Here is a 27,951-nt window from a genome sequence, read left to right as displayed (position 1 = left end):
AATACACCTGTAAAAATGTAAAAATCTATTTTTAACATTGGTGACCTTGACATTGGTAACATCGACCTTGACCCAAATGACCGCTTACTACACCCAAAGAAGGAGGACCTCCCTTGGCATGTTTGTATTAAACTAAGACATCAACTAAAAAATAAAGGCTGTATGAGCAAAAATGTTTATATTTATTTTTTAAACCAGTGACCTTGACCCTAGAGACCGCTTACTCCACAAAAAATTAGAGGACCTTCAAATGTATCCACCTACTAAATATGAAAGATATCATTAAAGAAATTAAGCAATTAGGAGAAATTTAAGATAAATCCAACTTGCCGAAATAGGTTAACCAGACAAGGCCCTATTTTCAAAGTGTAAAAAGGGAAATAACTGGGAAATATGGATTACACAGTTATATAACTTGGCAATATCATGTACTTTGTATTGTTAAGTAAGTGTGGAAATTATAAAGCCATTAGTATAGATAGAACTTAAGATATTTCCAACTTGCCGTTTTAGGTTAACCATTATTCATTTTCTAAGTGCTGAAAAGGGCAATAACTTGGTAAATATGAAAGCCAGAGTTATGTAACTTGCCTAGATCATGTACTTTGTATTGATTAGTAAGTGTGTAAACTTAGAAGCCATTGGTACAGGTAGAACTTAAGAAAAATCCAACTTGCTGTTCTAGGTTAACCTCGTACGGACGGACGGACAGACGGTTCAATTACTATATGCCCGGGGGCATAAAAATGACAGTATAAAAACTGTAGGGGTCAGGACAGAGGACAACTCTCCAAAAACTTTGTTTAGTCAAGCTATAAAGGATAATGATAGGCAACAGACAATTGGGGTATCAGAATAAGACTTTGTGCACGGTAGAGTTATGGCTCTTGTACACTACATGTCCTCTTACTCATCTCACTCTGTTAAGTTTCAACACAAAACATGGCAATGCCACGAAACCTGGTTTTCAATTATCACCATTGTAGATAAATATGTTGTATTTGAAATACAAATACAAGCAACAAACAATGTAACTATGTGCAATGTAAAACATGAATAATGTAGGAGGAATTGCCACAGAAGAAGTGTTTACTATATATTCTGTATAAGGAAAAAAAACAAAGGGCCATAATTAGGTAAAAAATTATCCAATCACAAAACCCCTACAATATGCGCCAGGGCACTTGATGACAAAGCTTCTGTGAAAGTTTGAACAAAATCCGTTGAGAAATGTAGGACGAGTTCAGCACAGAAGAATTTGTTCACTATATATTGATCATTCTGTATAAGGAAAAAAAAACAAAGGGCCATAATTAGGTCAAATATTATCCAATCACAAAACCTCGACAATATGCGCCAGGGCACTTGATAAAAAAGCTTCTGTGAAAGTTTGGTCAAAATCCGTTAAAAAATGTAGGAGAAGTTGCGCACAGTAGAAATTGTTCACTATATATTCTGTATAAGGAAAAAAAACAAAGGACCATAATTAGGTCAAATATTATCCAATCGCAAAACCCTGACAATATGCCCCAGGGCACTTGATGCCAAAGCTTCTATGAAAGTTTGGTCAAAATTCGATTAGAAATGTAGGAGGAGTTGCGCACAGAAGAAATTGTTCACAATATATTCTATATAAGGAAAAAAAACAAAGGGCCATAATTAGGTCAAATATTATCCAATCGCAAAACCCCGACAATATGCGCCAGGGCACTTGATGACAAAGCTTCTGTGAAAGTTTGGTTAAAATCCGTTGAGAAATGTAGAAGGAGTTGCGCACAGAAGAAATTGTTTACGTCCGCCGCCCACTCGCCGACATACCTCAATCTAATTACCAGTTTTTTCCTTCGGAAAACCTGGTTAATAAAATCATTCAATAAATATCTCTGGAAAAGAGTGCGACAGATGGACTGAAATGAAATAAGTGGTTGCTTCTTTTGTTATTTTCATTTGTCAATTTGTTTACAATAAAGGGCAAATGGCCCCTTATTCTATTGCCACAGAATAAACTTTATTGAATTTGTTCCCTTTTGTTCTGTTTATACTTAGATCCCCCCCCCCCCCATTAATTTTCGGTAGTGCTGACAATTGAACAGACAAAAGGCCGTGCGAACAGACAAAACAGGAACTATATTTCTGTACTGTTCTTTCAGTCTTACCTATTTATGAAATCAATGGCATGTGTTTTTAACTGGTCAGCACTATGTAGGTCTGCTAGGACCAATATTTCACACACATTTTCTATAGTGAGACTTGAACACAGAGCTTCTTCACACATTACCTTCAAACGATCTAGAGCATACTGAAATATAGAAATTAATATTACCAACCAAATGTATTTCTTCATATAATACAACCAGAATATCACAAAATAAATTACACTCTATACAAAATCATTACAATAATGGATTTAAATTCAACAATAAACAAGAATAAAGTAAGAAAATAAACAAAGGGCAATAACTAAACAAGATTGCATTTGTGAAAAATGCTATGCCACCGCATTAATACAACACTAAATAGTAGTATAGGAACAGATTTTTTTTTGTTTCTATATAATTGAAGATTGCCATAATGCATAGATCCCTGACCTATCTAATTCTTATGATCAGATTAGTGGTTAAATCTATTGTTATTCAAATAAAAGATCAGAGTAGGAATATATCAATGCAGTTGAGTCTAGTGAATTTGGTGGTGAAGGTCATATTTCACACAGCCTAAATTTCATGGCTGTACATCAAAGGACAACACAGTAAGGCACAATCTAGGTCAGCTGATATCAAAGTTCACTTTACATCTAAATCTGTGCACATGGATCAAATTTCATAGCTATATATCAAAGGACAAGAAAGTAGGTCACATCATAAAAATCTAGGTCAGCTGATATCAAAGTTCAATTTTACAACTAAAACTGCACATGGTCAAAATTTCATTGCTGTACATCAAAGGACAAGAAAGAAGGTCACTGTCTCAAAACCATCTTGATGCAGGTCCACCAAAAAACGTTTCATGTCAAATATCTAAGGTGTAGCTGTCTCCAATTCAGAAAAAAATTTGTTTTAGTTTCTGTTTTTACTGTGTACATAATGAGAATCAATGCCCCGGGCAGGGCCAATTCTGACACCAGGGGAAAATTTTAAAAACTTTGGTAGAGGACCTATAGATGATATTATATAGCAAACATCAAAGCTCTATGCCTTGTACCTTCAGACAAGAAGATTTTTTAATTTTTTACTGTATGTACATAGTGAAAATCAATGACCCCCGGGGCGGGGCCAATTTTGACCCCAGGGCTATAATTTGAACAATCTTGGTAGAGGTTCACTACGCAAAGTCTCATGCCAAATATTTAACCTCTAGCCTTCGTCAATTCAGAGAAAAGGATTTTTCAAGTTTTTACTTTATACATATAAGGAAAACTATCGCCTCTGGGGCAGGGCAATTTTAACACTAGGTGTATAATTTAAGCAACTTTAGTAGAGGACCAATAGATGATACTATATACCAAATATCAGAGCTCTAAGCCTTGTACATTCAGACAATAAGATTTTTTAATTTTTTCTATATGTACATAGTGAAAATCAAAGACCGCCAGGGCGGGGCCAATTTTAACCGCAGGGCTATAATTTGAAAATCTTGCTAGAGGTTCACTACACAATGTTTCATGCAAAATATCGAACCTCTAGCATTTGTCAGTTTCCAGAAGATAATTTTTTTGAAAGTTTTTACTATATTCATATAAGGAAAACCTATGAACCCCAGGGCGGGGCTAATTATGACACTAGAGGCAAAATTTGAACAACTTTGGTATAGTACCTATAGATGATATCATATACCCAATATCAAACCTCTAAGCCTTGTACCTCTAGACAAGAAGGTATTTTAACTTTTTACTATATGTACATATAGTGAAAATCAATGACCCCCGTGACGGGCCCAATTTTGACCCCAGGGCAATAATTTGAACAATCTTGGTAGAGGTCTACCAGACAATGCCTTATGCAAAATATCTAAGCTCTAGGCCTTTTTGGTCTTTACAAGAAGATTTTTTTAAATTTATTCTAATAATTCCTTATGGTTGCCATGGCAACCAGATTTCTGCATGGAATGAAATTCTTTGAACAACTTTGGAAGCCCTTCACCCAAGGATCAATCCTGCCAAGTTTTGTTGAAATTGGACTAGTGGTTTTTCACAAGATTTTTTTAATATAACACACACACACACACACACACACACACACACACACACACACACACACGCACACAGGTGAATGGCTATATGCCACCGCATCGCAGATGCTGTGGTGGCATAAAAATATATTGCAATACTTTATGTTGAAAAGTTTAGATCTAGTATGGCTAAATTTCGTAGTTCATGCCATAATTTAATGATTGAACAGGGTAGACATAAGAATATTCCGAGAGACTTCCATTTCTGTCCCTATTGTGAAACTGTTATTGAGGATGAGTTTCATTTTGTTCTTATATGTCCTCTTTACTCTGAAATCAGAGGAAAATTCATACCATCAAGATTTATTAATAATCCTACTTTGGATACATATTACAGGCTGATGTCATGTGACAGTACAAATGTTATAAGAAACTTATAATAGCCATGTTTATTAATTAAAAAAAGAGAAGACTTTCTGTCAGTGTTTTTATTTTTTTCATTTTCCATTGGGTTTATCATGTTCTCTCATTCTGAGATTATTGAGAATGAAAGCTTATGTATTTCTTACATTTTATGGAATGTTTATTAGATATTATACATTATTAAGCAAAGTTTTGGTTGTGTTGTAAGTATCAGGCATTATTAAATAACAGTTGATATTGTAAGCCTAATGAGAGGAAGCAATGTGTTTTTTATGCCAATGTGTATTATGTTAGTTTGGTATTATAAACTGAAATTTGACATTGTTAATCCTTGACTTCATGCTTCATATTTAGATGTAAATTATAATGCTGTATATATACTAATCAAAAGTTCTAACGCTCGTCTCAATTGAACTTTATTTCAAAACGAAGAAATGTACACATATGAAATATTCACCACACGTATATAATATCAACTACACGTACGTTTTATAATAGCTTCATGCTTGAGAGCACACACGCTTGGTCAGTCAAAATCGCTTTTCTCGTGCATAATCGCTTCATGTGAATTTTCAATCAATAAAATTCGAACAAAACACTTCTTAGCGTATACCCACATGTAGTCATAACAGCCATTTTATTGAATGATTCCGTAATTATGCCAAAACTAAGGATTGAAAAAAGAGAGCGTGCGATTGGGATGTTACAAGCCGGAGCGCGCGTAAGCAATGTAGCGAGGCAAATAAGATGTGCTGAGAGTACAATACGTAGACTGTACAGACAGTTTCAAGCTACAGGTACTTTCTTTTATTTTTATATTTTTTTTTATTTTTGTGGTTTTGTCAATATTAATGTAATTTTATCACATAAAAAACACGTTAAATTACGGAACAACACTATCGAAACAATTGATAGAAACCCTACTGATTATCTAAAGTTACTTTCTCTATTCTTATTCCAGGTTCTGTTGCAGACGGCGAGTAACTACACTTGCACAAGATAATAGACTTGAAACATCCCAGATGCGGAATCGCACAAGACCTGCAGAGCGCATCGCTGCCGTTACCATCTACGAGTAAATTGGATCTCGTTATCATTCGTGGGAACATGAATGCTAAAAGTTACATAAACAATGTCTTAAATCCCGTTGTCATACCATTTATAAATCGACAAAATGACGTCAGTTTCCAACAAGATAACGCAAGACCCCACCCGGCATGAATCACAGCTCAACATTTGCAACAAAACAATATTAACGTGTAACCGTGGCCTGCATGTTCTCCTGATCTTTCACTCATAGAGCATTTATGGGATGAGCTCGGACGTCGTGTACGTCAACATCTAGCTGCGCCTAGAACACTCCAAGACCTTGAGAATGCGTTGCTTCAGGAATGGCAGAACATCCCCGTTCCGACAATTACACGTTACATAAACTCCATGCGCCGCAGATGTATTGCAACAGTTGTTGCTAGAGGCGGATATACACTTTATTGACTTTGTTACTTTTGAAACTGACCCTTGTGATACGGAAAAGTCGATTTCTCGTTTATTTGTTGGGATTGTTTTGTTTTGCTTTTGCATTTTGTTTTGGGATAGAATGAATTTATTTCAATAAAAATTTTGGAATCGAATATTTTACCGTTTTTCTAAAAAATAGTCCCAAATCATAATTAGCGTTAGAACTTTTGATTAGTATATATGTGTATGGGCCAGAGGCCTGATTATGCAAATAAACTTGCAAACTTGATGGTATTTAACAAAAGGTTGTTATTGATAAGTTGCCGCACTTTGAAGTTTTGATAGAAAAAAGCAATGCCAAATTGTGATTTTTGGCAATTTTGAGACGTCCCCTTGTTGCCATGGTAACAGGAAATTTAAGATTGAGCATGCTGTTACAGAAGCTATGGTCCAGTCAACATTTTTGCCAAGTTTCATCAGTATTGAAGCATTTTTTCATAGTTTCATAGTGATTTGAACATGTAACAGGAATCTTTTCAATACAAGAACCGGTTGAACTGGGTGTTGTTCCCCGAATAGGTTTTGGACACAGGAAAGTATACCTATTGTAGTGTCAGAGTTATGTCACAGACAAAGTTCAAAGTTTAAAAATGAACAAAGGGCAATAACTCCAAAGTTGGGCAAGGCAGAGTTAAGGTTCTTTTGCACTGCACTTCTATCTAATGAGATCAATCTACCTACAAAGTTTCATGTTGATACCTCTAATGGTTTCAGATTTATGTCTCATACAAAGTTCAAAGCTGCAGAAAGTAAAAAATAGTATTAGTCATAAGAAATAAGAGGGCCATGATGGCCCTGAAATTGCTCACTTGTATATAAGCCCCCTGGGCGGGACCAATTTTAACCCAGGGGCTTTTATTTGAACAAACTTGGTAGTCACCCATTTGAAGATGTTTCATGATAAATATCTAAGCTCTAGCTGTAAGAAGATTTTTAGTTTTTACTATACACATATAGAGAAAAACAATGACCCCCCCCCCCACTCTGGGCGGGGCCAATTTTGTCCCCAGGGCTTTTTTTATTTGAACAAACTTGGTAGACAATCACTAGAAGATAATTCATGCTTAATATCTAAACTCTAGCTCTTTGGGTCTTTTAACAGAAGATTTTTTAAGTTTTTACTATATACATATAAGGAAAATCAATGATGACTAATTTTAATCCCAGGGCCCTTATTTGAACACAAGAGCGATCAGTGATCACATGTGTCGCCTCATGATGGCAATTTCATGTTGGGACAAGTTTTGTGACAGAGGGACAGTGCACAACTAGACTTGGTTCCTGTAAAGTTTGGATAAAATTGCACCAGTAGTTTCTGAGGAGTAGTCCGGACAAGCTTTTGTGTATCTAGCAACACACAGAAAAAAACACCTTATCAAAGGGCCATAACTCGGAAAACCCGTGCAATATGCGCAAGGACTTGAGCTACAGATCAATCCTGTAAAGTTTCATTGAAATTGCATTAGTGGTATAAGAGAAGTAGTCCGGACAAACTTTAAAAATAAAAATTATTAAAAGCCATCACTCTTACAAAAATCATTGAACCGGAAAATGCTGACAATATGCACAACTAGACTTGGTACTGATCATTCCTGTACAGTTCGGATGAAATTGCACCAGTAGTTTATGAGGAGTAGTCCGGACAAGTTTTGTGACGGACGGACAGACAGACAGACGACGGAGAAGCGACACAAAAAATGGTAGACACCCATTTGAAGATGTGTCATGCTAAATATCTTAGCTATAGCTCTAAGGGTTTTTTAGAAGAAGATTTTTAAAGTTTTTACTATATACATAAAGGGAAAAACAATGATCCCCTGGGGCGGGGCCAATATTGACCCCCATGGCTTTTATTTGAACAAACTTGGTAGACACCCATTAGAAGATTTTCATGCTTAAAAGCTAAGCTCTACCTATCTGGATTTATTAAAAGAAGATTTTTTAAGTTTTTATTATATACAAATAAGAAAAATTAATGACCCCCCCCCCCGGTAGACACTGACTAGATGATGTTTCATGCCAAATATTTAAGCTCTAGCTCTTTAGGTTTTTTTAAACAAATATTTTTTAAGTTTTTTCTTTCAGGTGCCATGGCAACCAGAGTTCTGCATGGAATTAAATTCTTTGATCAATTTTTAAAGTTGACTTCCAAAGGAACATTCCTGCGAAGTTTGGATAAAATTGGCTCAGGGGTTTATGAGGAGATGCCGTTTAAAGTAAAAGTTTACGGACAGACGACATTTATATATATATTTCATAAAAAATTTCATAAATTTTGAGTACAAACAATCATTTTGCTTTTGTGGATTGTTAGCTGAATGTTACTTTTTGTTTCTTACCAAAATTTAATGGGAAAACATTTTTCATAAGGATGATATTGTGGAATATATTAAAGGTAAAAAAAAATCCTTATTTTTGAAAAAGGGGCATTAGTTCAAGAAATTGGCCATAACTCGAATTCCGAACAATAAAGTACCCTCGGGTGGTCATACCCTAATAAAAGTTATGTCAATAATTTGACCTTTCTTAAAGATCAAGGTCATTGATCAATGGTCATTTGCTCAACACAAGGGTTTTATACTATGTGTTGTTTTGACTAAGTATGAAACAGATACATTCATTAATTATAAAATTACAGTCAACTTAAGCAAAATTCAATAATTTTGTCATAAATTCAAGGTCAAGGTGAGTTTGATCATCTTGAAGGTAAGTTAAAATGGTTGTTCTGTCCAAGCTTGTATACCATACTTCCATTACTAAATAAGCTACATTCAATTTTAGCAAAATTATCTACTACTCATAACCAACCTCTATATCAAACCCAAATCAGTATCAAATCAAAAGACTGTTGGCCAAAGCATTCGAAGTATTAGTCAGACAAGGTCTGGTCTATGGACTGACCATCAATATGTAAAAACAATAAATATACCCCCACTTTTGGAAGGAAGGGCAGGGAAGGGAGGCATAGTTATCAACATACCTTATCAGCTGCTGCTAAAAGATCATCTGCCATTTTTTCTAAGTTAGGTGCTTTACCAGTATAAATAAAGCGTAACATTTCTCGCATTACATCTTGGTCTACATCTGCTATGTCCACACGATTCTGAAAAATAAAAAGATAAATGAAACATAGCTTTTTCACATAAAAAGTCTATTACTTTAAGGTCATATGACATAATAAAGTTTTTAAGTACATCAAGTGATCCATGCTGTTCGCTATCAGTTTCTCTACTTATAATTGAGTTTGTAAGCGAACAGCATACATCCTTATCAGACTGCGCGAATGTGCAGGCTGGTCTGGATCCATGCTGGTCGCAAACCCATTATGTTGGTTTTGTCGTGACGCGGCTCATATGTACATATAAGAAAAATCAATGACCCCCTGGGGCGTGGCCAATTTTTACCCCATGGCTTTTATTTGAACAAACTATGTAGACACTCACTAGAAGACATTTCATGCTTGGTATCTAAACTCTAGCTCTTTGGGTTTTCTATAAGAAGACTTTTTTAAGTTTTTACTATATACATATAAGGAAAATCAATGACCCTAAGGGTTTTATTTGACCAAACTTGGTAGACACCCACTATGAGTAGAGAAGTTTCTTGCTAAATATCTAAGCTCTAGCTCTTTGGGTTTTTTAAACAAGAGGCCCCTGGGCCAAGGCCAATTTTGACCCCAAGGCTTTTATTTGAACAAACTTGGTAGACACTCACTAGAAGATATTTCATGCTTGGTATCTAAACTCTAGCTCTTTGGGTTTTTAATAAGAAGATTTTTTAAGTTTTTACTATACACATGTAAGGAAAATTAATGACCCATGGGACGGGGCCAATTTTAACCCAAGGGCCCTTATTTGAACAAGCTTGGTAGACACCCATTAGAAGATGTTACGTGCTAAATATCTTAGCTCTAGCTCTTTGGGATTTTTAAAAGTAGAATTTTTTAAGTTTTTACTATACACATATAAGGAAAAACAATGACCCCCTGGGGCAAGGCAAATTTTTACCCCAGGGCTTTTATTTGAACAAACTTGGTAGACACCCACTAGAAGATGTTTCATGCTTTATATCTAAGCTCTAGTTAGAAGATTTGTTTAAGTTTTTAATATATACAAATAAAACAAGAGGGCCATGATGGCCCTGAGGTCGCTCACCTGTTTATAGGTCCCCCCCCGGCAGAGCCTATTTTAACACAAGGGCTTTTATTTGAACAAACATGGTAGACACCCATAAGAAGCTGTTTCATGCTAAACATCTAAGCTCTAGCTCATGGGGTTTTTTAAAAGAAGTTTTTTAATTTTTTACCATACACATATAGTTAAACCTGGGGCGGGGCCAGTTTTGACCCCAGGGCTTTTATTTGAACAAACTTTGTAGACACTTACTAGAAGATGTTTCATGCTTAGTATCTAAACTCTAGCTATTTGGGTTATTTCAAAGAAGATTTTAAGTTTTTGCTATACACATATAAGGAAAATCAATGACCCCTCGGGCGGGGCCAATTTTGACCCCAGGGCTTTTATTTGAACAATTTTTGTAGACACTCACTAGAAGATGTTTCATGCTTAATATCTAAACTCTAGCTATTTGGGTTTTTTCAAAGAAGGTCTTAAAGTTTTTGCTATACACATATAAGGAAAATCAATAACCCCCGGGGCATGGCAAATTTTGACCCCAGGGCTTTTATTTGAACAAACTTGGTAGACACCCATTAGAACATGTTTCATGCTAAATATCTCATCTCTAGCTCTTTGGGTTCTTTAAAAGAAGATTTTTTAAGTTTTTACTATATGCATATAGGGAAAATCAATGACCCCCTGGGGTGGGGCAAATTTTGACCCCAGGGCTTTTATTTGAACAAACTTTGTAGAGACGCATTAGAAGATGTTTCATGCTAAATATCTCAGCTCTAGCACTTTGGGTTCTTTAAAAGAAGATTTTTTAAGTTTTTACATAAGGGGAAAATCAATGACCCCCTGGGGCGGGGCCAATTTTGACCCCAGGGCTTTTATTTGAACAAACTTGGTAGACACTCACTAGAAGATGTTTCATGCCAAATATCTTAGCTCTAGCTCTTAGGGTTTTTTAAAAGAAGATATTTAAAGTTTTTTCTTTCGGTTGCCATGGCAACCAGAGTTCTGCATGGAATTAAATTCTTTGAACAATTTTTAAAGGTGACCACCAAAGGAACATTCCTGTGAAGTTTGGATGAAATTGGCCTAGTGGTTTATGAGGAGATGTCATTTAAAGTAAAAGGTTACGGACGGATGACGGACGGACGACGGACGAAAAGCAATCACAAAAGCTCACCCTGTCACTTTGTGACAGGTGAGCTAAAAAATTAATGACCCCCAATGCGGGGCCAATTTTGACCCCATGGCATTTATTTGAACAAATATGGCAGACACTGACTAGATGATGTTTCATGCCAATATTTAAGCCCTAGCTCTTTCGGTACTCTAAAAGAAGATATTCTAAGTTTTTTCTTTCCGTTGCTATGGCAACCAAAGTTCTGCTTGGAATTAAATTTTTTGAACAATTTTTGAAGTTGACTACCAAATTCAAGTTCCTGTGAAGTTTGGATGAAATTGGCTTAGAGGTTTATGAGATGTCATTTAAAGTAAAAGTTGAGGGACGCGGGACAAAAAGTGATCACAAAAGCTCACCATGTCACTTTGAGACAGGTGAGCTTAACAAGAGCTGTCACAGGAGACAGCGAAGCTCGACTAATTAAATACAGGACGCAGTAAGGAAGACAAAACTATGAAGAAAAAAAAATCAATTATGATATAAATATATTTCTTCTTCTGACAAGAAGTTATTGTTGTTAACATAAATTCCAAGGGAGAATAATTCTAGCAAAAAATCACACTAGAGTTATGGACCTTGTCACACAAAATGTGTGTAATAATAAGATACATATATTATAAGTTTTTTATAAGAAGTAGATACCTTAAAAAGTAAAGAAGTTATAATATTTCTTAAAGTTCAAAGGGAGATAAATCTGAAAATATTGCTTCAAGAGTTATGAACCTTGTCACATAAGATGTGGTTGATAATAGGAATATGTATTTGAGGTAGATACCTTTAAAACAAAAGAAGTTATAGTAACAAATAACATTTTTAAGTGAGTGTAAGTGAATGGGGAGATAATTCTTGCAATATTAGTAGGAACCTTGTAACATAAGATGTACATGTAGTTAATGATAAGGAACATATATTTCAAGTATTAAGTTGATCCTTTAAGAAATAAAGAAGTAACAGTAAAAAATAATATTTTTTAAGCAAAATTCTATGTTCAAGGGGAGATAAATCTGAAAATATAGGTGCTAAAGTTATGAACCTTGTCACATAAGATGTGGTTGATGATAAGGAACAGATATTTGAAGTATCAAGTTGATCCCTTAAGAAATAAAGAAGAAACAGTAAAAAAAAAAAATATTTTTAAAGGAAAATTCTAAGTTCAAGGGGAGATAAATCTGAGAATATAGGTGCTAAAGTTATGAATCTTGTCACATAAGATGTGGTTGATGATGAGGAACAGACATTTGAAGTATCAAGTTGATACCTTAAGAAATAAAGAAGTAACAGTTAAAAAAAATAAAATTTAAGGAAAATTCTAAGTTCAAGGGGAGATAAATCTGTAAATATTGGTGTTAGAGTTATGAACCTTGTCACATAAGATGTGGTTGATGATTAGGAACATATTTGAAGTTTGAAGTTGATACCTAAAGAAATGACAAAGTTAAAGTGAAAAATATTTTACTGCACCAAAACTTTAATCTGAAATCTGGATGCGGACAGCGACCTCGGTGCGAGTGGGACAGCTCTCCATATACTTTGTATAGTCGAGCTAAAAAAGAGTTTGTAAGTTTTCACTATATACGTATAAGGAAAATCAATGACCCCCTGGGGCGGGCCAATTTTGACCACAAGACTTTTGTTTGAATAAACTTGGTAGACAATGACTAGAAGATGTTTCATGCCAAAGATCTTAGCTCTAGCTCTTTAGGTTTTTTAAAAGAGATTTTTAATTTTTTTTTCTTTCAGTTGCCATGGCAACCAGAGTTCTAAATTGAATTAAATTCTTTGAACAATTTTTAAAGGTGACCAACATTCCTGTGAAGTTTAGATGAAATTGGCTTAGCGATTTATGAGGAGATGTTGTTTAAAGTTAAAGTTTATGGACAGATGAATAAAATTGTAATCACAAAATCTCATCTTGTCACTTTGTAAAAAGGCCACAAAGACTCACAAGCAAGGAAAAGGTTCTTGTTCTTACTGTTGTACAGCAACATATTAATGCTCAATTTCCCAACCACAAAATTTAAATGATCAAAGAATACCCTAAGTTAAACTTCCATACAAATATCATCAAAAAGTAATGCCAGAGTTATAAGTCTTGGACAGTAACCTTCAATAATAATTTCAGGAACATGAATTAAGTTTGAAACAAATACCATCATTAGAAATAAATGTTGTACATAAAACTTAACCAAAGAATTTCTAAAGGTGTACAAAGTGCCATAAATATGTCATAGGCTATGCCAGGATTATAAGTCTTGGACAGTTTCCTAAAGTGATAATCCTACTCATTAATTTTATTTCAAACCAAATACTTTCTAACTCATTTTAAGATAAGCTTTAAAACCATAATGTTCACAAAGGGAGATAAATAAATAAAAATCCATGTCAGGGTTATGGGCCTTGAACAGGAACTTTTGTTTGTTTAATTGGGTTTTATGTCGCACGGACACAGGATAGGTCATATGGCGACATTCCAGCTTTACTGGTGGAGGAAGACCTCAGATGTCCTTCAGTGCATTATTTCAGGCACAAACGGGCACCCGAGTAGAAACACCGACGTTCAGTAAGCTAGCTGGATAGCTTCCTCACATGAAAGAATCCAAAGTCCCTGTTGGGACTCGAACCCACAGCGGTGAGGGGCAAGTGGTTTGAAGTCAACAACCTTAACGCCCCCTGAACAGGAACTTTAATCATGATTTTAAAAACATGTGTTAAGTTTGAAGTGTTTTTTCAGTAGTTTTGAAAATTGATGTTGCTTTCAAAACTTTATCCATTAAAATTCAAAAAGCAGGAGACCCTGATTAATATCCCAATGAAATTTGCTTTTTGCAAAATAAACTAGAACTATCACTAAATGTGATTAATACCCCCGCAAGGCTTCTTCGAAAATGAGTAAGTTACTAGTAACAGAATACCTTGTAAAAGAATTAAAATAGAGTTATGGTTCTGGGCAATTAAAGATTGTTGTGTTTCTTCTATGTTGCATTTCCTTTCAATGTGGTTGGCCATTGATGAAGTTTTATTGAATTACTCTGTAATAAGTCCAGAAAGAGTTATGCTTCTTGAGCACTGCACTTCATCTCATTGCGCTTGACCATTGTATGAAGTTGCATTGAATTCTAAACATTAGTTTTTAGGTTATGCACCGGACAAAGAAAAGGAACAAAAGGCAATAACTCTACAAATACTGAAGATGGAGTCATGGTTATTGTACACTGCACTTCCTCTCATTGGGCTAAACCATTGTATGAAGTTGTATTGAACTACAACTACTAGTTTTCAAGTAATGCACTGGACAAAAAAGTAACAAAGGGCAATAACTATGTAATTAGTCAAAATAGAGTTATGGTTCTTGTGCACTGCACTACATCTTATTGTTCTTGACCATTGTATGAAGTTAGATTGAATTCAAACCATTAATTTTCAAGTTATGCACTGGACAAGAAGAAGTATCAAAGGGCAATAACTCTGTTATTAATCAAGATGGAGTTATGGTTCTAGTGCATTGCACTTCCTCTCAATGTGCATGACTATTGTATTAAGTTGTACTGAATTCCAACTAGTAGTTTTCAAGTTATGCTCTGGACTAGAAAAAAGCAATGGAAAAGTAACAAAGCCATGTCAACATGGCCATCCCCCGCCGAATGTGTTTGCTCATTGGAAGAATGTATATGTAGTAGAACAGAATAATTCTATTTTAAGAGGTCTTTTAGTAATGAAAATTGATGGCTATAGTGATTACAGATTTGAAACCTATGTGAATACTGACGGCTGAAAATAACAAAGGGCAATAACTGAAAAATAATGCAGGGTAGGTTATCATTCTTGTGTGCTGCATCCCTCCTCAGTAAAATCTATCCACCTATGAAGTTTCAAGTTGATACCTCAAAATACTTTTTGAGAAAAAAAATTGAATTGAAAAATTAAGTATGAAAAAGAACAAAGGGCAATAACTCAAAAAATTATAAAAGGTAGAGTTATCATTCTTGTGCAGTGCACACCTCCTGAGTGAGATCTATGCACCTATGAAGTTTCATTTTGATATCTCAAAGGCTTTTTGAGTTATGCTCTGGACAAAAATTAATTTTAAAAAAATAACAAAGGGCAATAACTCAAAAATAATGCAGGGTAGAGTTATCATTCTTAAGCACTGCACTCCTCCTCAATGAGATCCATCCACCTTTGAAGTTTCAAGTTGATACCTTAAATACTTTTTGAGATAAGCTCTGGACAAAATAGCATGAAAAAAAAACAAAGGGCAATAACTCAAAAATTGTATAGGGAAGAGTTATCATTCTTGCGCACAACATTCCTCCTCAATAAGATCTATCCACCTATGACATTTCATGTTGATATCTCAAACACTTTTTGAGTTATGCTCCACTCAGGTGAAAAATTAGGTATGAAAAATAACAAAGGGCAATAACTCAAAAATTATGAAAGGTAGAGTTATCATTCATGTGCACTGCACACCTCCTGAGTGAGATCTATGCACCTATGAAGTTTCATGTTAATATCTCATAGGCTTTTGGAGTTATGCTCTGGACAAAAATCAATTTTGAAAAATAACAAAGGGCAATAACTCAAAAATCATGCAAGGTAGAGTTATCATTCTTGAGCACTGCACTCTTCCTCAATGAGGTCTATCCACCTATGAAGTTTCAAGTTGATAACTCAAATACTTTTAGAGATATGCTCCGGACAAAAATGTCGGACGGAAGGTCGGACGGACGGACGGAGACTATTTCTATATCCTCCGCCGAAAATTTTCGGCGGGGGATAACAAATGGCAATAACTTTATAATTACTCTGGACAAAGTTATGGTTCTTGTGCACGGCACTTCCTCTTATTGTGCTTGACCATTGTATGAAGTTGTTTTGAATTCCAACCAGTACTTTCTAAGTTATGCTACGGACAAGGAAAAGTATCAAAGGGCAATAACTCTGTAATTTGTCACAATGGAGTTATGGTCCTTGTGCACTGCACTTCCTCTTAATGTGCTTGACCATTGTATGAAGTTGTTTTGAATCAAAACTAGTGGTTTTCAAGTCATGCTCTGGACAAGGAAAAGTAACAAAGGGCAATAAATCTGAACATACTTTAGAGTTATGGTTACTGTGCACTGCACTTCCTCTTATTGTGCTTGACCATTGTATGAAGTTGATTTGAATTTCAACCAGTAGTTTTCAAGTTATGCTCGGGACAAGGAAAAGTAACAAAGGGCAATAACTTTGTAATTACTTTAGAAAGAGTTATGGTTCTTGTGCACTGCATTTCCGCTTATTGAGCTTGACCATTGTATGAAGTTGTTTTGAATTCCAACCAGTAGTTTTCAAGTTATGCTCTGGACAAGGAAAAGTAACAAAGTGCAAAACTCTGTAATTAGTCAAGATAGAGTTATGGTTCTTGTGCACTGCACTTCCTCTTAATGTGCTTGATCATTGTATGAAGTTGTATTGAATTCCAATCATTAGTCTTCAAGTTATGCTCTGGACAAGGAAAATGCAACGGACCGCTGGACCGTCCAACCGACTGACCACCAGGTGACTCCTATATACCCACCAAACATTGTTTTGGCGGTATAAATATGTATCAATTAAGAACATAGCTATCGCCACTATTGTATTTGTCCCAGCAAAAATTTGTCAAAATTCCTCTAAAAGGGAAAACAACATAAAAAATTCCCCCCTTTATGGGGTATTTTTCCCCCCCTAAACCCGGGCTCGATTGTCACTTTATTGTAAAATGTCAAAACCCCTTTAATATGCAAGTAATACATGAATTTTTTTCTGCCCCAGTTTCATTAGAATTTGTTGAGAGCTGTCACAATCGGCAAGCATTTGTTAATTGTAACCTTAGCAGCATTGCCAACATTTTAGCAAGTTCAAATTCTCATAGAATTTTATGCTTACATTCTATTTGTTTGTTTGTTTCATTTTACGCCTTTTCCCCAACAGTATTTCAGTCATATAGGCGGGTAGTTTCCTAACCATTGTTCCTGGAGAGTTACACTAGTACTAGACTACTTTCCTCCGCGCTAAACTACCAAAGCATCTCCCTGGGATCGAACCCACGCCAGAGTGGTAACTGGATTAGAAGTCATCGACTCTAACCCCTCGACGACGGAGGCGGTTACATTCAATTTTTTTTAATACAAGTTCTAACTTAAAAATTTAATTTCATAGCTTATTTTTTTCTCCTTTAAGCTAAAAAAATTGAGTGACATTAAAACTCTTATTCATTTAAATATATAAGAACAGTTACTATATAACAACATCAGTAATTAATCCATCACTTACCTGTTTCTTCTCCTCCATCTCAGTGCCAAAAATTGCCTTTAAAAACCATTTTACCTTGCTAAAATGAAAAAGAAACATGGTTTTTTAAAAGTATCTTTAAAAATTATAAACCTATTTCACCCCAGTGAAGGCAAAGCTATTAAGAAAACATAACATAACATGAACATACATACATATAGATATGCAGAACTTCACATTTATATGGTACACAACAAATAAATACAGTCAGATTAACAAAAATATCTCATTAATACCCCGGTCACATATTCATAGAAACGCCCACGGAAGAGCCACGGATTAATTCCTGCATCATCCATAGCTACCCGTTCTGGTCAGTAGCTCTCCGTATTGTAACCGTAATCAATCGTAGTAGTCCTTGTATATCCGTAGCCATCCTTGACAATTTTTGAACATGCACAAAAATTTGCTACGGAAAAAATCAACCGTAGCGTATCCCTATTAGTCCGTATTTAACAGTACTGATATGTACTGGTCCGTACAAAAACCGTACTCAGTCCGTTCTGATTCGTAGGCCCCAACTTGTCAAGGATTTCTACGGTTTGGTACGGAAAACTACATATTTGTACGGTTTTCCCACGTATAAGCTACGGTTTTAATACGGATTAATACGGCATTGTCACGGAAAGCCACGTTCGTAATACGTTGTACTATGGAGAAGCAGGGATTAGCACGGTCTTATATGGTTTATTGCATTGCATCACGAAACGGTACGGAATGGTACGGCACACCACTGTTTAGTACGGATAAAACAAGAGCGATCAGTAATCACATGTGTCGCCTCATAATGGCCAATTTCATGTTGGGACAAATTTTGTGACAGACGGACAGACAGACGGACAGTGCACAACTAGACTTGGTACTGATCAATCATGTAAAGTTTGGATAAAATTGCACCAGTAGCTTATGAGAAGTAGTCCTGACAAGCTTTTGCGTATCTGGCAACACACAGAAAAAACACCTTTTTATCAAAGGGCCATAACTCAGCCAAAAATCATTCAACCGGAAAACCCGTGCAATATGCGCAAGGACTTGAGCTACAGATCAATCCTGTAAAGTTTCATTGAAATTGCATAAGTGGTATAAGAGAACTAGTCCGGACAAACTTTAAAAATAAAAATTATTAAAGGGCCATAACTCTGACAAAAATCATTGAACCGGAAAATGCTGACAATATGCACAACTAGACTTGGTACTGATCATTCCTGTAAAGTTTGGATGAAATTTCACCAGTAGTTTCTGAGGAGTAGTCCGGACAAGCTTAATTGTGTATCTGGCAACACACAGAAAAAACACCTTTTTATCAAAGGGCCATAACTCGGCCAAAAATCATTCAACCGGAAAACCCTTGCAATATGCGCAAGGACTTGAGCTACAGATCAATCCTGTAAAGTTTCATTGAAATTGCATAAGTGGTATAAGAGAACTAGTCCGGACCAACTTTAAAAATAAAAATTATTAAAGGGCCATAACTCTGACAAAAATCATTGAACCGGAAAATGCTGACAATATGCACAACTAGACTTGACACTGATCATTCCTGTAAAGTTTGGATGGAATTGCATCAGTAGTTTATGAGGGGTAGTCCGGACAAGTTTTGTGACGGACGGACGGACAGACAGACGGACAGACAGACGACGGAGAAGTGATCCCTATATAAGAATCATGTACTTTTTCAAGGGTATAAATACTACCTTCTTGTTAAAAACAGACATTTTTGCCTGAACAATCAATAAATGATAATTGCCATTAACTGGCTGCAACTGTATATTGATATACAGTGGTCGAGCTGCATGATGACATGCATAGAGGTAAAAAATATGTAATTATCGTAATATAATAATATTTTTAATGTTACATATTTTAAACAAGAGGGCCATGATGGCCCTATATCGCTCACCTTAAGGAATAGATCTTAACTGGATTTTTCTTATTTAAAACAAGCAACAGGTTCATAAAATTCTTTAATGTTATTTAAAGCTTAGTGTCAAATGTAAAGTATTTTTGGTTTTGTTTGTTTTGGGTTTTACGTCACATCGACACAGTATAGGTCATATCACGACGTTCCAGCTTTACTGGTGGAGGAAGACCTCAGGTGCCCTTCCGTGCATTATTTCAGGCACGAACGGGTACCCGAGTAGAACCACCAACGTTCAGTAAGCTAGCTGGATAGCTTCCTCACATGAAAGAATCCAAAGTCCCTGTTGGGATTCGAACCCACAGCGGTGAGGGGCAAGTGGTTTGAAGTCAACGACCTTAACCACTCGGCCACAGACGCCCCAAGTATTTTTGGTCAACAGCAACAGGAATGCAATCAAGTGTATAGAAATACCTCTTTTTTCTTTTCTTTAAAGTATAGGTTGTGTAGTGTGTTTACATCATGAAATTTTTTAACAATGACATCATAATTCACAAGGGGAAGTACAAATTTGGATAATACTTCAATAACAAGAGCTGTCGGAAGGACAGCACGCTCGACTATTCTAAGTGCTTGATAGTAAAAGAGCCTTGATAATGTTAAATTTTTTAAGTTCACAAAAGGGCTAATTTTTTTTTATAAATTCATGTTATAGGCCTTAGAGAGAGTCTAATTATACAGTATTGGCTTGACTATTCGGAAGGTAATGTCACAAGGGTGTTTTATTGAGTATAATAACACTAATTACCTATGAATACATAAATTTGACAGAAAAGGTACAAAGGCTTGTTATTAAGATGTTTTATCAAGTAAATCACTGCTTTATTATTATGAATGCATAAAATTGTTCCCAAAAAGGCACAAACCTTTCAGTAGTTATTGAGATAACAGCTTACAAGCAAAACTTTACCATGAATTTGTAAGTTCAAGGGTGCCATAGTCACAAAATACGCCCGTTTACGAAAGCCCAAGATGGAGATGGGGGCATTATGGATAAGTGTTATCTAGCAAGCAAGTTTTTATCCTTGGCACTGTGTTGTTAAATGAACCTTAAAACAAATCAGTAGGGAAGATAAAAAGTACATGTAATTGTAATTTAATAACTAAAAAATTCTGATTTAAGATTTTATTCTAGGGAAATACATTTCATTACAATTCTTAATCTTTGAATGAGCTGAACTGATATTTACTTGAAAATTAAAATATAATTAAATTTCTATGGGAAAGTATTTACATTTGATAAGGTAATTACTGTATGATCTTTATGAACAAATACCAAGTCTACAGAACACCATAGTTATCACAGTTAAGAATCTTGACCAATGAATGAAACATGTGTAAATAAATGTTACATTCTTTAGAACATACTCAAGTCCAAGAAAGAGGATTATTTTATGCCCTTTGATTAAATTCTATTTTTAGAATTGAAAGTGAAAGTAGATCAAGGGAGTAATTGTGTAAGTCATTTATGAACAAAGTAATAACTTTGTTGTTGCCCTTTGATTAAATTCTATTTACAAAATCTGGATATTTCATCATCTTTAGTGACCTTGACCTTGTATATATTGACCTAAATTATATGTATCACAGCCATAGTCTTGATAATGACCATTTGTGTTACAATCCTCAATAAATGATGACTAAATGGTCCATATACACATCTTCATATTTTTATCTGAACTTTGACCTCTATGTGTGACCTTGACCTTGGCCGCAAGGACCTGAATCTTGCACGCGACACTCCGCCTCACAATGGTGAACATTTGTGCCAAGTAATATTGAAATCCCTCTATGTATGTAGATGTTTTGCTCCGGACAAGCGTTTTTCAATGACCCCTTAAGTGTGACCATGACCTTTTACCTAGAGACCTGGTTAATGTGCGCAACACAGCTTCTCATAGTGGTGAACATTTCTATGAAGTTTCATTAAAATCCCTCCATACATGTAGGAGATATGCTCCGGACAAAATTGGACGCCGCCCGCGCCCGCCCGCCCGCCCGCCGCCCGCCAGGGGCGTTCCATAATACATCCCGTTTTTCAAACGGGCGTATAAAAAGGGGAGGAAAATCAGCCTAAATGCAAGATAGAATTATGGACCTTTGTCAGTGACCTACAATTATGACCCTAAATGCATATGTGAAGTTTTAAATAAATATCTTTAATAGTTATTGAGATATGTAAAACTTGCATGTAAACATTAACCATGAGACTAAGTAGAAAAGGGGATATGAATCAGCCTTAATGCAAGATAGAGTTATGGAACTTGGTCAGTGACATACAATTATGACCCTCCAATTATGACCCTAAGTGCATGTGTAAAGTTTCAAGTAAATATCTTTGAATACCTTTAACCTTTAACCAAAATTACTAAGTTTCAAAGGGGCAAATAATTCTGCAAATATTGCAGGCAGAGTTATGCAATTTTGCACACTGATTGTTACTATAAATAAGTATTGTAAGTTTAAATTGAATATCTCAAGCAATAATTGAGATATTTGACTTTACAAAAAACTTTAACCAAAATTTCTAAGTTAAAAAGGGGCATAATTCTGTCAATATTGTAGGCAGAGTTATCCAACTTATCTATCTGATGTACCTTGTTACTATAAATAAGTATTGTAAGTGTCAATTGAATATCTCAAGCAATAATTGAGATATTTGACTTTACAAAAAAACTTAAACAAAAATTTCTAAGTTAAAAAGGGGCATAATTCTGTAAATATTGTAGGCGGAGTTATCCCACTTGTCAATCTGATGTACCTTGTTACTATAAATAAGTATTGTAAGTTTAAATTGAATATCTCAAGCAATAATTGAGATATTTGACTTTACAAAAAACTTTAACCAAAATTTCTAAGTAAAAAAGGGGCATAATTCTGTCAATATTGTAGGCAGAGTTATCCAACTTGTCTATCTGATGTACCTTGTTACTATAAATAAGTATTGTAAGTTTCAATTGAATATCTCAAGCAATAATTGAGATATTTGACTTTACAAAAAGTTTTAACCAAAATTTCTAAGTTAAAAAGGGGCATAATTCTGTCAATATTGTAGGCAGAGTTATCCAACTTGTCAATCTGATGTACCTTGTTACTATAAATAAGTATTGTAAGTTTCAATTGAATATCTCATGCAATAATTGAGATATTTGACTTTACAAAAAACTTTAACCAACGCAGACGCCGACGCGGACGCTGACGCCGACGCCGGGGCGACTACAATAGCTCTCATATTCTTCGAATAGTCGAGCTAAAAATGGGTCAAAGACAAAAATGGCCGGGTTGCATTTGTATACCAAATGACATGAGGCTGTGATGTTACAAAAATTTCCTACTAATTTGACTATTAATTTCGAACATTTAACTAAGTCAGTAAACAGGAAGTGGATAAGCGATAGACCTGAACTTGGGACCATGTGTTAATGCAGTCACAATACCAGATATCAAGAGGCTGTGATATGTAGTTGCTGAGAAAACTGTTACGGAAAATTCCTTCCATTTACAATTAATCCCTAAAATTTAACTAAGTCATCAAACGGGAAGTGGATGAGCCACATACCTGAAATCATATCCCATTGTATGTGACTACATGTTGATGCTGTATACCAAATATCAAGAGGCTGTGATATAAGTAGTTGCTGAGAAAATTGTTACGAAAAATTCCTACCATTGACCATTATTATGAATTTAACTAAGTCAGTAAACATGAAGTGGATGAGTGACAGACCTGAAATTGAATCCCATGGTATGGGACAATGTGTTAATGCTGTATACTAAATATTATGAGGTTCTGTAGAGTAGTTGCTGAGAAAACTGTTACCAAAAATGGCCCAACCAATTCGCCTGCCTGCCCGGAATCAAGTCTCAATACATGATGGTAAACAGTATTTTTTTTTTGCATATAATTATGTAAAAAATTTCGAAAACCAGTATTATAGTTGTACCAGATATCCCATTAGTGTTTAAATATTAAAATACTTTTTGATAAAAGTGTTTACTCAGGGGTATCATGTTGGGGACAGGATCTAACCCCCAAGCATCTGTGGTTCATCATGTTAGGACACCCCTTTCTTCAAAAACTTCTTCCTGTTCACATGAGCGGCTCTATACACAGGTTTAATCATAAAATTAAATCTTGTAAAATGTTATAAAAAAAACAACAACAAACAGCAGGGATCTCAGGAAGGTCAGAATTTCACGTGGCAGACTGTTTGGCCAAAAATTTTCATGAGTCAAATCAGTTTTTTCTTGTGTTATTTTGCTACATGAATCATTTTCATGTTTCAGAAATTACTGTTTGGGAAGTCATTTAGAGTAGATTTTCAAGTTTAAATTGATAACTATTGTAAGGTTAGGTAATTTTTAAATTATAAGCTTCTTGCTTAGTTAACAATATGATAAAGATAACAAGCAATTATCATAGTATTGCAAGCAACCCATAAGTCCCCTACCGGTTAGAACCCCAGCAACATTCTGATGGGCCATTGGCCATTCAATTTTACCAGTGAATGAATGACATGAATAAACTTAAATCTTTTGAGTTCTAAGTTTGTCTATATCACAGTAATGTGTTAAGTTTCCCTGCCTAGTAAGGAAATTATGTTTATACAACAGATAATCAAAAGGTCCAATTTTCTCAGGATGAATAAGAATAACTAATGTTTCAACTTTTCTCTTTTTTAAGTAAATTTGTTGGAAAAAATCTTTAAAAGTGATCTCAGGAAACAGTTTTTATGAACAGACAGACAGACATACATACATACAGACAGACTGAAGGAAACTCTAAAGTTATTTTTTCAAACATCCCTGTTACCAAAATAAAACATATTTAAATGCAAAATTCTTAAAGAGAAGATAACTCTTGAAATAAAGATGTTAGATTTATGAACATTGTCATATATGATGTGAGTTTTACTTCAAGTTTAAAGGAATGAAGAAGTTGGAGTAAAAAATACCAATTTCTGGAAAAAAATCTAAGTTCAAGGGGGACATAATTCTCAAAATAGTCTTGCTAGAGTATTTAACCGTCTCAAAAATGTTGAGTGATAATAAGAAACATATTTATGAAGTTTGAAGTAGATACATTCAGAAATAAAGAAGTTATTTAAAAAAGACAACATTTTTTTCATAAAAATTCAAAGTTCAAGGGAGATAATTCTGATAATTTTTGTGCGAGAGTTGTAAACCTTGTCACATATGATGTGGTTGATGACCAGAAACTTATATTTAAAGTTTGAAGTAAACACCTTAAGAAATAAAGAACTTATAGCGAAAAAGCTTAAAAATTTAAATCAGAAATCTTGAAATTCAGTCTATTTGTTGCCATAGCAACCAGAATTTTCAACATAAAAAGAAAAGAAAAAGATGTGCATAATCTCCATTGCAGACTGCCATCTACCCATATTTTAAGTTTCATAAAAATATTTTCAGTACTTTTTGAGATATCACTGGATCCAGTTTATGTGTTAAATTTGCCATATTTTCAGAATATTAGTTGCCATAGCAACCAGAATTTTCAACATAGGAAGAAAATAAAAAGATGTGCATAATCTCCATACTGCCATCTATCCATATATCAAGTTTCATTAAAATATTTTCAGTACTTTTTGAGTTATCACTGGATCCAGTTTATGTGTTAAATTTGCTATATTTTCAGACTATTAGTTGCCATAGCAACCAGAATTTTCAACATAGGAAGAAAAGAAAAAGACGTGCATAATCTCCATACTGCCATCTATCCATATATCAAGTCTCATTAAAATATTTTCAGTCCTTTTTGCGTTATCGCGGGATCCAGTTTTGTGGACGGACGGACTGACTGACGGACTGACAGACAGACAGACGGACGTTCCTACGAATGGTCATTTATTGGGTACTTTTTTTGTTTAAAAGTACCCAATAAGAGAACAAAAGTACCCAACAATACTGACGAAATGAATAGAATTACCCAACAAGTGTCCTCTCATGTGTTCAAGATACCCAACAAGTGTCCTCGCATTTGCCCGGACAGACAGACAGACGGACGGTAAACCTAAAGTCCTCTCCGGTTAAACCGGTAGGGGACTAATTAAGTAATATGGTAAAAATACCATGGATAATTACCATAATTATTGTTCCATTTTCACTTACATTTATTGAGGTGAATAACACATGTTTACATGTATAATTTTAGAAATCATATCACGGGAGGTGATATTTACATAAATACTGAATGTCATCCCTTAATACTTCACAAATAGTTAACAAAATACCTGTTTCAACGAAGCACTTCGATAATTGTATTCATCTTCACTTCTTTGTTTTGAAATACGAGTTTATGTTACAAAATTTCTCAATTTCCTTGTTCAAGGCTGCCATTTTGTCCTACTTCCGGTTTAGTTTTGTTTATAGGTCAGATTGATACAGATGTTTTCTGAGGCAAAAATGTTGACTCAGGACTGATTGATATACATTATTTGATGATATGAATTGTATGTTTATGATCAGAATGAAATATTATGACATAAAACGTTCAGTAAATTCAGTAAGACCGGTGTACACAATGTTGAAATATATGATTTTTCCCGCAAACCGGAAGGAAGAATTTAAGTAATATCTGTACTATAAATTAAACTTTTATCTTAATCTGCTATTTTTTGTGAAAAAAATACAACATTTTTTGTTCACTTTCGTTTCTTTGTGCAAGATCTTACACAATAAAATGTGCAAGTCAATGTCAAGAACCAAAATATATTACATTGTATTTCGGAAATGACACAGTCTCCTTTCTGATGGTGTTACGAAATTAATGGAAGAAACCATTATTGAATGGGGAAATCAACTTCACTGTAGCTCTGAAATTTGGGCTATTCTGATGACTTTGTTTTAAATTAACATTCACATTCAACAACATTTTCATCCTCATAACAATGTCTGCTGAGACAAAAATACAAGATACACATTCTCAATTTATCCCTACAAAGACAGTCTATATAATCTTGCAATAAAAAAACCCTTTAACCCCCAAAACAGAGACCAATTTTCAACTCTAGACCATAATTTGAATATACTTTGCAGAAACCAACAAGCTAATGCCTTGTGAGAAATCTAAGCTCTAGCCCTTTCCATTTTGAAGTATAAGAACTTTTAAGTTTTTCTTTTAGTTGCCATAGCAACCAGAGTTTAGCATGGAATGGCATTCTTTGAACAATCTTGATAGAGCTTCATACAAAGAGTATTCCTGCCAAGTTTCATTAATATTGGCCAAGTGATATTATAGAAGATGTAGTTTGAATAAAATGTGGACGGACGCCGGACGCATTTGATTGGCCCCTGCACTATGTGCAAGGTGAGCTAAAAATGTTGGATCGTGAAATTGGCGTAAATATGTACATAAAACGAAGTGTCTCATAAGCCTCAGACGCTGGCCTATGAGTGATAATAAGATTAATTAACAAACTTTTTACATATTCATAAAACATAACCATTTATGATAATTAATGTAATTGTAAAATGGACAGCAAATTTTAAAATCAAAGAAGCAGTATTGATCAACATTTTTCATTAATGATTACTTGTCCATATATAATCAGGTAAGGGAAGACAGAGGAGATGGTGGACTAGAGATGGGCTTTTACGAAGACCCCTTCATGTTTAGTATGAGGCTCTCATGGCCGAACTTGTTGAGGATCTGGCGTCATTCAAGAAATTCACTATAATCGACCTGTATGTATCGGGGGTCGGAGGCGATGAGGCCGAATCCTTTCTGCCCAAATCACTGAACTCTGCAATTCGTTTTCTAGGTGTTCTTTTTGTGCGAGTCATTTTGAAAATGAGCATGCAAGAGGTTGTGGACGGATATAATAGGACGGTATAGATCCGTGGCAATTCGAGCAAACATTTGATATTTATGAGCTTCATTCCGTAGTTAAATAAAGAACAAAAACTCATAAAATTCATATTGTGAGCTATTTTTTGTTATTATGAGCTTATAGATTTATGCCCAGGTGTAGTTTATGAGCTTATTTTAATATCTAAGCTCTAGCCCTTTCCATTTTGAAGTATAAGAACTTTTAAGTGTTTTCTTTTAGTTGCCATACTAACCAAAGTTTAGCATGGAATGGAATTCTTTGAACAATCTTGATAGAGCTTCATACAAAGAGTATTCCTGCCAAGTTTCATTAACATTGGCCTTGTGGTATCATAGAAGATGTCGTTTGAATAAAATGTAAAACGGACGACGGACGCAAATGATGGGCCATCCTAATAGCTCAACTGCACTATGTGCAAGGTGAGCTAATAAATCCACAAGCAAAACCCAT

General features: G+C 34.9%; 1 protein-coding gene across 1 annotated transcript in view; it reads right to left on the bottom strand.

The window, feature by feature from the left end:
- LOC132745159 (speckle-type POZ protein B-like) overlaps positions 1-27,951 on the bottom strand; it is an 85,407-nt gene that overhangs the window by 7,159 nt on the left and 50,297 nt on the right. Inside the window, exons 6-8 of the mRNA XM_060733985.1 lie at positions 17,716-17,773; positions 9,089-9,211; positions 2,157-2,299 (exon numbers count right to left, since the gene is read on the bottom strand). Coding sequence (XP_060589968.1) covers positions 2,157-2,299; positions 9,089-9,211; positions 17,716-17,773 — 324 coding nt within the window. The remainder of the gene's footprint in view (positions 1-2,156; positions 2,300-9,088; positions 9,212-17,715; positions 17,774-27,951) is intronic.

This window comes from Ruditapes philippinarum, unplaced genomic scaffold (assembly GCF_026571515.1).
Source record: "Ruditapes philippinarum isolate M1 unplaced genomic scaffold, ASM2657151v2 ctg323_1_1_1_1, whole genome shotgun sequence".
Taxonomy (NCBI): domain Eukaryota; kingdom Metazoa; phylum Mollusca; class Bivalvia; order Venerida; family Veneridae; genus Ruditapes; species Ruditapes philippinarum.
Note: the sequence above shows the minus strand (reverse complement) of the source record. Positions and strands in the feature narration are given on the sequence as shown.